At 43.0% G+C, this 11586-nt stretch overlaps 1 protein-coding gene across 1 annotated transcript; it reads left to right on the forward strand.

Annotated features, from left to right (window-relative positions):
* The first annotated feature begins 2947 nt into the window (after positions 1 to 2947).
* CUNH6orf141 (chromosome unknown C6orf141 homolog) lies at positions 2948 to 3544 on the forward strand. Its single transcript, XM_040982999.1, has one exon. It carries the CDS (start codon positions 2948 to 2950, stop codon positions 3542 to 3544), a length of 597 nt encoding a protein of 198 aa, XP_040838933.1.
* Positions 3545 to 11586: the final 8042 nt, after the last annotated feature.

Below are 11586 nucleotides of genomic sequence, written 5' to 3' on the forward strand. Positions count from 1 at the left end.
TTCAACAAGGATCCTTACAGGGTCACATTAATTCTAGAACCAGTTATAGAAACACAACCTATAGCCAATATATTGGAATTCAAGCATTTTCATTCTACTGTGCATTTCTTAAGTTTTTAAGGTAAAGTTTTAGTAATTTTTTTGATTAGTTTCATTACTATGTTGTATCAGTTGCTTGTATTATTGCATTTCTTAATGCCAAGGGCACCTGAGCCTATTGGTAGCCAAAGGACTAATCTGGATTGTCCATCCCACTTGATCTCTCCTGATATGTATTTCCACTTCATTTGAGGGCCTGGTATTGTGCGCTTTATAACTGAAAAATGTGAAATCCTACTAAACCAAGTCCAGCAAGTACTAAACAAAAACATAAACAAAAGCAAAAATTGGATTCCCTCACATAAAAAATGGATCGTGTTCTCACTATTACTTTAAGAAGTGTTCCTTTGAAACAGAAAAGAAAGCGATGACAAGGAAGGGCAGGAGTTTATCTCTGCAGATGTTTGGAAAGCAGGAGCTTTGTGAGCAGGCGTTATGTCAGAGAGATGTCAGCGCTGAGGTCATCCACGTCCCATGTTGGAGGGTGTGGTTTGATCTTGGCTACTCCGTGCCTCTAATGAAGTTTCCTATTAATGTGCCTGGGAGGAAGCAGGTGATGGCCCAAGTTGTAACTGCCGGTTTGAACCACAGGGGTTTGTTCCATCAATGTCAAAGAATGTGGTTGACAAAGACGCAGATGAGAAATTGATTTCAACTCATTAGAAAAACTGAAGAGGTACAAGTTGCTACATGTGACAGGCCAGGCAAGCAGCTCAGTAAAGACCTGAGAGCATGCAGTCTGCATTCAGACTGGAGGGTTTTATTGACACAAGTATGTCACCCCACCCTTCCCCCCACCCCAGCACATTTCTTCTCTCCTCCTCCCTCTTCTGGAAAGTCGGGGTTGGGGAGTTTTGAATTTCAAATTCTCCTAAATAAACTCCTCTAAATGATACTGATCATCAAGGTTCTTACCTATCACGATCAAACGATTCCCAAGCCTAGTGAGTCTGACCCTGTTGGACCAGCTGTATTGCTTGCTCAATTCAATTAATTCCTTTTGATAAGAGAGGCCAGGACACCTTGGGCCTGGTGAGACAGACAAGAGGCTGGGTCCTGCTTCCAGGGTTTGTTTTTTTGTCCCATTGCGCATAAAATAATTTTCTTCTCATTTTATCTGGTCCCTCGTAACACATAGATACTATCTACCTAGCTGCCTTAACAAAGTGCTGAGTTCCTGTCACTCAGCAGTCCCTGGCTCCTGGCTTTGGCTGGCCTACCTCTGGCTGGCTGCAGCACACTTTTGAGTGAGCAGGCGATAAAAGATTCTTCTTCTTCTCTCTCTCTCTCTTTCTATGTCTCATTATGCCTTTCAGTTAAATAAATCTTAAGTGGGGAAAAACGACAAGTGAAAAAAAATCTGTATTTTAAGCCCTACTTGAAACCTACAAGAACACACACGATCTTTCAGAATAGGGTAGCTCATTGAAATACACGATCATAGGTTTAAAATAGAAGGGTAAACTAGAGATCATTTTGGAGCAAACATTTAAATGCATCAGACTCCTAGAACCCCTGCTTATCAGGGTCCCATCCCAAGTAAATACTTGGTTCTTGTGCTTGAAAAGACCCAAGACTATCAAAACAAAAGCAAAAAAAAAAAAAAAAACCAAAAAATAGCACTTTCTTTGTCATTAGCAACAGTCGCGTTACACGTTACAGAATACTTAGAACGATTCTTGTCTCAAACATCGAAAAACTTGGTTATCCAATAGCAGCTAACCCAGGCTTACCTCTAGATTGCCAGCACCAACCAGGATTTATTTTTACTGCTCCTACACCATGTGTTGTTCATATAACAGACACGAAAGGTTGTTTTTCAAAAATCTCTCATTGTATTTCCTGGTCTTTCAGATATGGGCAAAATTTTCCACCATTGCAGTTGTTTTCCTAAATGAGATAGGAAAGCAGAAGGCATTTTTTCCCAACCACCTCCTGCTCCCAAGGATGGAAAGGATTTAAATCACAACCTGACCTTCTCTTACGTTCTCAGCTAGCTTTCTCCTGCAGGCAAGGATCACCGTGAGGGTGAGCGCATTCCCATGGCTTAGTCAGGGACACCTGTATGTATATACATTCTTAACCCCTACACAGTAGAAGCAGAGAGAGAAGGGCTATTAATTTTTTTTTTAAGTGCAAGCTTTTAACATGTTTAAATCTTTAAGTTCATTTAGCAGTTCATTTCTACCTGTTCTGCTTCTGTTTTGTGGCTTATTTCAAACCAGTAACAGCAAGCTCCGCCCTGAGATAAACTTTGATTAGAACCAGAACCAAGCCAAGGCTGCCCACTACACAGATTAGCCAACCAAAGGCTGTTTTTCCACAGCTTTAACTTTTCCACTCTGCTCTACACTGGGAAATTCCAGCCGCACGATGGGAGAGGGTCTGGAGGACAGAAACGTCCTATACAGGGGAATTTTCTTTAGCTCAGATGAATGTAAAACAGCTGTAAACTTCCTTGGTCGTATATTGGGGGAATATCCGCATAAAGAAAGTAGACTTTGTTCTGTTGCTTCGGAGGCGGAGGCGTGGGATGAGGCAATCTTTTGCGCATGACCTCCGAGGGATGTTAACTGTGGGTGGGAAACCAGGACGGCGCTGAGACGGGACAGGAACACAGGTGTAGCAGGCAGGCCGAGAGGGATGGGGCAGAGAGGTGCGAGGTAGAAGAGGCTTGGGAAGCAGCCCAAGCAGCGGGGGCGGGGTTCGGCGCCAGGCTGGCCTGAGGCTGATCCGGTCTCCTGCTCTCGCTGGCCGGGAGTCCCGGGCCGCTGAGACCACACCCAAGGCCAGGTGCTGCCGGAGCTCAGCTGGAGCCTGCTGCATGGACCGGCGGAAAAAAGCCCCGATGACCGATCCCGCCGCCAGGATGAGAACCTGGGCGCCTCGTGAAGCAGCGAGTCCCACGAAGCCCCCCAGGCGCACGGGGTCCTTTCCGCACGAGGTGAGGCGCGCGGCTTCCCAGGCTCCCAGCGCACCGACGCCGGTGGCGGCGGGGGCGAAGGGAACCAGGGATCGTGGTCCTCGAGATCGGTCTGCAGGCCCTAGGGCCGGAGAGAATTCGAACTGCGAGTCCTGGGTCCGAGAGAAAGTGCTGTTTCTAATGCATCCAGAGAGGTGGATGGGGGCTCACGGCGACCCTCGCCTGGAAGAGGTGACTGCTTGGGGGGACCTTCCGCGCTTGGGTGGAGACGGCCACCACCGGGACCCCGACGGCCTTTCTCAGTATCCTCGAGAAAAGAGGACTTCTGGCCCGCGGATAGCCACTGTCCCCGGGTTCCCACCGCGGACCCCCAAGGCCGTCCCCAAGTCTGTGCTTGTGCGGGTCATGGATTATCATGAGACGCAGGAAGTGCTGCAGACCGAGTGGACGAGGGGCCAAATGACCACCAAGACTGAGGAGCGCTCCATGACCGCGGTCACTTTCCGCACCGGCAGGGAGTGAGACGGTCCTTGGGAACCCCGGGTCCGTTTCCCAAGCCCGGACTGTGCTTACTGCGTCTTAGCAGCGGAAAGTTGTATGTCCCCTGCGAGAGCAGCCTATCCCCGGAGGAGATTAGAGAACCTGGAGGAAGCTGGCCAGGCGCACCGGGAAGGCAGACGGCGGCTGAGACACCGTGAATCACTGTGAGCAGAGTAATGCTTGGGGGAGCTTAACTACCTTCTGTAAACCCGGAAGGTCTGGGACCTAGGCCATTTGATGAAGGCTAGAAAAAGTAATTGTTTTTAACTCTGCAGATTCGGGAGCTTTGAAATGAGAAGGCATGCTGTTGATTCCCATTTTGCAGTAACCCATTCCTGGATCCCTCTCGTTAAGAAACCAAAGCAGAAGCCCCTGAATCCTGCCATGCCACTTGGCTGGAGGCTCACCCTCCGGAAGGACTCAGACACGCTCAGAGAGAGGAATCCAGCACCTGACAGCTCTGTGTTCAGAACTGCTTGTTAAGCGGCAAAGGTAATATTGGACCATAAAATGGATTCCTTTTTCTTCCAGGAACCTTGCTCCGGGTTTTTATATGAGGTTAACCTTTGTAGCAAACGCATTTTATACCTGAATTTATTAATTTGCTTGAGTAATCGCATCCTTAGGTGACTGAGCACTGAATATAGACTTTAAAAAAAAAGTCTTGAAATGATCTTAAACTCTAACATCTTTCAAGTTAACTTTTTTAATGGAAGTAAGTTCTAGCATTTAAAACTAGCTTCAAAAGCAGGTGTGTCTCTATCTATCCATGAGACTAGACAAAGTGCCTTTTCTCCACATCTCTCCGTGGCCTTGTTAAATGAGAATAATGAACAGCAATCTCACAGTGTTATATCTAGCATTAAGTTGAATGGAAATACTTAAAGCAAGTGTGCAATATAATGAATATTCAAAGTTATCTATTGTATTATTAATACGATTTTGTGTTGTTTAGTTCGTTTTTCAATGTAAGATTTGTCTTATTAACTAACAGAGAGCAAAATGTAAGTAACACAAAAAATAAAGTTAAAACTAAATCAGTGTTCTTACTAAGACCCTTTTCTGTAGCCTGAAAGTAAAGGTTTAGTTTTAGTGTTTGCCAGCACTCCATGGGTCAGCGCATACATTCCTTAAATTCTTTAAGTTCCTTAACAATAGTTTGCACCACGGTTGAAGAACTTAGGCAGAGGCTCAACAATCTGAGATGCTCTGTGCTCTACCGAGCCTGGGTAGATAGGCCAGCTGGGTCTTCTGGGCAGATAGCAGCTTTCAATACTTTGTTTACGATTTGTCAGGTTAGTCTGTTTCCCTTCTGAGATTCTAAATCCGATTCTAAATCCCAACAAAGTGGGAACCCTTAAGTTTAATTTTGTCTCCTTCCTGTTAAAAAAAAAAAGTACTCATTTGTTCAAGCTTAGCTCCTTTAATCTAAATATGATAAATTTCATTTGTTTCCAGTGAAAAGTTACTTTTGCAGTGATTAGTCAACTTTTCTAATAGCCACCACCATCAGATTTATAGAGTTCTTTAAACAGGTGTCTCACTGGAAACAAAACCTAGTGAGTTTCAATTCTGTTGCATTTGCTTCACAGGCTTTCTGGATCCAGGCAGAGTCCTGTCTGTGAGAGATGAAGAATCCTCCCCCCGCCGTGGATGTCTTGGGAGTGGATACAGACTGAATCTTGGACATTTTCAGTTCCAGCAAATAGGGAGAATGGCTAAGCTTTTGCTGTTTGGTCTTACTGCTAGGTCACTGAAAATTATGACCATCTAAAAGTGTGTGATGTGGATGAGCCACACCAAAGAATTGCAGCACCTACCCAGCGAATTGAACGACCCCAAAAGAAATAACTTGAATGACCCTGAGTTGCATAACTTTTGGGTCAGTCAAGTGTTCACCTCTTTTAAAACTTTGTTCTCAAGCTTTATTACCTTTGAAATCCATTTGACTTGCTGTTGGATGTTGGATGTTAACATTCCTTAATGCTAAAATTCATCCTGACTGTTTGCTTTTGAAGAACCTAGGCGTTTTCTGCCTTTTGTGATTCTGCCTTAATGGCTTGGCTGGGGGCTGTGTGAACCTCAGGCCTGATAGCCTACGTGGCACCCGGCAGGACACCTGGCAGGTCACGTAGGCAGACCACTCCTCAGGAAGGAAGTACCTGGTATTTGATAAGATTCACAGCCCAATAGCTGAAAGTTGCTTGTTTCAAACCCACCAATAGAAGCCTGCTAAGTCATGACTGTACAATTAATAGCCTGAAATGTATAAGAACTGGGGGGCTTGGGCTCTTCCCTCGCTCTTCTGGCTCGCGCTTCTTTTGTCCTCCTTGTGGATCCTTGCAGCCTCGGCTGCGGCTGCCCCTCCCCCGCTCAGCCATGCTGGGCTGCGGGAGGTCGCTGGGTTACCTAGGCTAACCTGAATAAACCACCTTTTTGCCTCAGCACCGACTTCAGACTTGATGATTATCTGGGGGTTTCAAAAACCGGCACAACACTTTCAGGAAAAAAAAAATAGATAGGGAAAGATTTCTATTAAATGAAAAAGTTCATTCATTGTAGAACATATGAATATTATTTTGTGAAGAAAACAAATTTCAATAACAGAACAGAAAATTCTCCATGACCCCAAATTTCTTTTACTCTTTTCTGTGTTGTATGGCTTTTATATATTCTATTTTTATGGGTATCCATACATATATGTGTACATTTTCCTAAGCATCAACTATATAAAAATAATCTTAGTGTAACCTCTATGTGCTTTCTGAATACTGACTTTATATAACACACACCAGTGCTACTCAGGAACTAGTACTACTCTGGGGACTAGCGCCTTGGAATCCACAATGTATTTTTCAGTATAGAGCTTTCCAGACCTACTGAATCAGAATTTTTGTTTTGACAAGGTTTAAGTATTAGAGACACTTGTATATACTCTGTATTTAGTTCCTCATCATTATCTGTCACTTGTTAAAACGAAAAAGCCATTATTTTTATATATTCTCTGTTAATTGTTACTAATATGTAGAATTTTGAAACCTTTAAACAGAAGGGTGAACTGTTGCATCTGTGAATGTGTAAATTGCAAGAAGCTTTGTAATATCCTCCAGAATAACCTCGCTATTGTAATGCTTTTCCTAATGAACCATTGATTGGCTATTGGGTTTCAGACTGTTTCAGAAATGTTCATCTTTCATTTTCTAAGAATGTGAAATAATGGATTTTTAAAAATTCCTCAAGGGGAGAAGAACAGGAAATCATTCAAGGAAGCGTGGTTGCCAGCACCCCTGGAGTCTGAGTCTGTCAGCCTTCCTGATGAACTGCGAGGGGCAGGGAAAAGGTGGGGCCACAGACTGCATTGCTGAGTCCGTGAGGAAAGAACGAACTATGACTCTTGAACACCCAGATCTTTCTAACTGTAGGGGAGGCTTTGCCTTTTGATTAGGGAGAGCAAATCCTGGTGAATGTATTTCTCTAGGTGAAGAAAAGAAACAATCCAGAGGACTTGCCCAAGAATCAGTAGTCACAATCAGTTCATATGCACCCTGCCACCTGCATTAGCACTTTTTATATGGTTTGTTTATGCTCACAGTGTGGAATAAGCTTTAAATTTAAACTCGGATTCCTAAAGTTAAAACAGAGTAGCAATACTTTAAGAAGTAGCTTTCACAAAAATAAACAGGTTGTATTTTCACAGCTTGGTGTAGTGAGTCAGTAGCATTGTTTGTGCCTGGTGAGAAAACAGAGGTACGCAGGGTAGTGAGAACACATTTCAATGACCAAGATGATGTATATATAATTTTTGTTGATGCATAATATTTGTATATGCTTTTGTAGTATGAGATAAATTTTTGTTCTTATGTACCTTGAATAGTGATCAACTCACGATAATTAGCATGACTGTCATCTTAAACTTCTGTCATGTCTTTATTGTTGTTAATTAAAAATCCTTTAACTACCTGGAGATAGTCAATGCATTATTGTTAATTGTATTTACCTTGATGAGCCATAGGATGCTAGAAACCTTCTCTTCTAATATAATATTATACTCATTGCCCAACTGTTCTTACTTCCCAGCACCCTTTACTCTCCTCGGCCTCTTGTAACCACTTTCAGTTGATTTGAAACATAGCAGGGGTCTTCCATATGCTGCTTCATTCTCCAAATGCCAGAAATAGCCAGCGCTGGGCTAGGACAAAGGCATGCATTTAGAGCTTAGCCAGGGTCTCCCATGTGGGTTACAAAAACCCAGGTACTGGAGCCATCACGTGCTCCCTCCAGGTGTGTGCTCTAGTAGGAAGCTGTGTCGGATGTAGACATTGGACTTGAACCTAGTCACTGCAGTGTGCAACTTGTGGGCCTCAAAAGGAGTGTACTAACCGCTGTACCAAATGCCTGCCTGCAGTGGTTTAGGTTTTACATATGGATGTGATCAAGTGTTAAATCAGGCCTTTCTGTGCTGGCTTATTAGAATATCATCTGGGTTCATTGCATTGTCAGAAATGTAACCATTTCATGCTGTTTAATGGCTGAATAATGTTTCAATGGATGTCACATCATGTATAGCAAGAATACCTAAAAATTTACTTCACTTGACTAAACCTCAGATAGACTCCTTCCTGACTTTATAAGCACCCCATTCCTATTTTTTTTTTTTTTTTGGTGGAGCTTTAGAGATTTTATTCTATTGCAAATAGTTTATTTGCATTCTGAATTGGAAACCTTTCCTCAACTTTTTTTTTTAAGATTTATTTTATTTTTATTGGAAAGGCGGATATACAGAGAGGAGAGACAGAGAGGAAGATCTTCCGTCCGATGATTCACTCCCCAAGTGACCACAACGGCCCATGCTATGCCGGTCCAAAGCCAGGAGCCTCTTCCGGGTCTCCCACGCGGGTGCAGGGTCCCAAAGCCTTGGGCCGTCCTCGACTGCTTTCCCAGGCCACAGGCAGGCAGCTGGATGGGAAGAGGGGCCACCGGGATTAGAACCGGCGCCCGTATGGGATCCCGGGCGTGCAAAGTGAGGACCTTAACCACTACGCCACCGCGCCGGGCCCCTTTCCTCAACTTTTAAGATTTTTTTGCAATCTAGGAATGCTTTCTCAAGAAACAAGGATCAATCCCTTGGAAATTTAGTCATTTAATAAGATAAGGCTCCTAACCCTCTCAATTTCTTCTTCAATAAATGCCAGTTAGCAAACACAGATGACATAATTACATTGGCTCGTGTCCTTTCCCAGGGTCCTCAAAACGATGCTTCAAAAACACTCCCACTTTTTGGTCCAAAAGAATTGAGTGCAGTCTCTATCTGTGAACAATGCTCTTGAATATGTGAGTCTTAAATAGCTTCATTGTTTGCTCAGCTGTCCTGAGAAGTACTTTTTTTTTTCACCATAATGAAAAGGTTTCATGCTTACTCTGACTGTGTCATGTTTGCGGGGGGAATCTGCAGATGAGTTGCGTGGAGCACAGTGTCTCACCCGGTTGGTGTAAGACATTCTCCAGGTGGGTCCTGAGTTGACAGGATGCAAAAACAGGAGGCCTGTGGTCATGGACCAAATCCTGTTTACTGGGTTGATGTGTGCAGAGACTGTGGCTTGGCCTTGCAGGCTATTTTGCATAGAAGCCATTCTTTAAGAAATGATATCGACTTTAGAGAGTTTTCCCTAGGATTATGTTAGAGAAAAAGCATTTCTAACAGTGTCAGGAAAATAACACTTCTCTTAACAAGTATTAGTGCTGTTTTTGTTTGGCTCGCTAAAAAAAAAAAAAAAAAAAAAAGATTTCTTTTATTTGAACGCAGGTTTTATATAAAGAGAGGAGAGACAAAGAGTGAGGTCTTTCATTGTTTTGGTTTACTCCGCAAATGGCTGTAACTGGCCAGAGCTGAGATGGTCTACAGCTAGGAGCCAGGAGCTTCTTCCTGGTCTCTCTCATGATCACAGGAGCCCAGGGACTTAAGCTATCCTCTATGCTTTCCCAAGTAGAGAGCTTGATTTATAAGTGGAGCAGTGAGTCAGGAACCCATGCCTATATGGAATGCTGGTGCTGGCAGGCAGAGGATTAGCTTGTTATGCCACTGTGCTGGTCCCAGCTGCACTTTTCCTAACTAAGCTTTAGTCTTTATTTAATGTCAGAAAGTAAGCCTGCAAGAAATAGCATCAAACCCAGAGCACTGGTTTTGACTCAGACTCTGCTGTTCTTTCTCATATATTGCTATATATGAGCTAGCATTTCCACACTTGGGCTTTATTTAGCTTTGGAACAACCTTGACGGTGGAGTGAGATACCACAAAGCTCTGTCACAAAATTCTGGGGAATGAAATCACAGATCTCAGAGCCCACCTAGGCACAGCTGAGGTTTAAATATGTCCTCAAAGTTTTATTATCTGTGAGAAGTAAATGCGAAGATAGAGTGCTCCACTTGAAACAGTCTTCCTGAGAAGCAAGTTTGCTAGGGATTTTAATAAGGCTTAGGGGAGTGTCTGATATGCAGGAAGTGGGGAGAAAAAGAGTACTTGCTTGTTTAAGCACCTTCATTGGTTGTGTGTTTGAAATCGACTCAGAATGGCATCTTGCAACTTTCCTTGGTTGACTAGTCATCCCACCCTTACAAGCACAGTACTGCATGATAACCCTTCTGAAATGTCATCAGAGAGAGAAGCTCTGATGAATAAGCTCTTTTAGATTCTCTGACCCTGTACCCTGCATCCCCTTTTTTGAATCTCCCCCTCTTGGTTATATGACTTTCCCTGACACAAATTCCTGAGGTTGAAGCTGCTCTATGTCTACTGGAGCATACTACTTAGAGGAACTCTCGCACCTTTGAATCTGAGATCCTACTAGGTCCATGGAAAAGTGGATACAATTGAATAGCTTCAATTCACCTTACTTAGGAGACATAAGAGCTGCCAGATAATTTTTACAAAGACATGCAATTCATTTCCATGAGGCTTCTCTGCAGCTGGAGTTCATTACTCATAGGAAGCCCTGAGCAAGCCATTGATTTGCTACACAGGCTCAGGTTGACCCAATCCTAAAGATTCCAAGGATCAGGCTATATAATCATTCTATTCTAATTGGGTAGTAACAAGTGAAGTAATCTTGTGATAAAAGTGGTTATGGTTCTCTTTCGTGCTTATGTTGGAGTGGAAGAAAATGGACTCAGTGGCCTATAATCAGCCATGCCTTGAATCACAATATGACATTATCTTTAGAGATTTTAAAAGTGATAAAAATCCAGACTAAAAGTGTGTCTGAACTTTATTGCTATGTACTCAGATATGAAATACTTCTCTGCAAAACGAATAAAAAAACTTCTGTTCATTTAAAATCAAAAAGATTTCTGTGGTTACTGTTTAAATTTTAAGATTGTAAACATAAGCTTTAAATTAATGCATTTTTATTTCCTTAGCTATTTTTCTGTCTTGAAGCTCATTTAAAGAATTGTCGATGTTATTGCTTTAGTATCTGCCTTTCTGCCTCTGTCTCTTTCATACATGCACACATTTGCATGCACAGAGGCTCAATTGCGTTCATTTTGCCAGCAACCTCTTATGGTTTCAGAATCTTTCAAGCTTGTTGAGTACATGCTGGGTCTCCAACACTTATATATGCCTACACTTCAAGAGTAAACTTCATGTAAACAATACCACTGCAATTGTAGCTGATGTGGGTAATTAATAGATATCATTTTTTTAGAACCCAGATTCTTGCTTCCTGCAGAGACAAAATACTAAGCAGAGACCAGTGCTGTGTGCAAACAAGAACAGAATTTATTTGGTCGTGAGGGAATAAACGTATATTCACACATGAGTGTTGGCTTCCTCACAGTAAGAAATACCCAACATTGAAATACCCAAAGACTTGACTCTGAACTAGAGAGAAAGGAAAAACCAAAAATTGTGCCTATAACTTGAAAGATCTGACCATAAGTGGGAGAGCAGGAGAGTGGGTAAGATCCCCCCAAACTCCGTGGGGGAAGAGTACACATAAAGGTGGTGGGTCTGAGTGTGTTGTGAGGA

This window comes from Ochotona curzoniae, unplaced genomic scaffold, assembly GCF_017591425.1.
Source record: "Ochotona curzoniae isolate NIBS_2020 unplaced genomic scaffold, NIBS_Ocur_1.0 contig_3819, whole genome shotgun sequence".
Taxonomy (NCBI): domain Eukaryota; kingdom Metazoa; phylum Chordata; class Mammalia; order Lagomorpha; family Ochotonidae; genus Ochotona; species Ochotona curzoniae.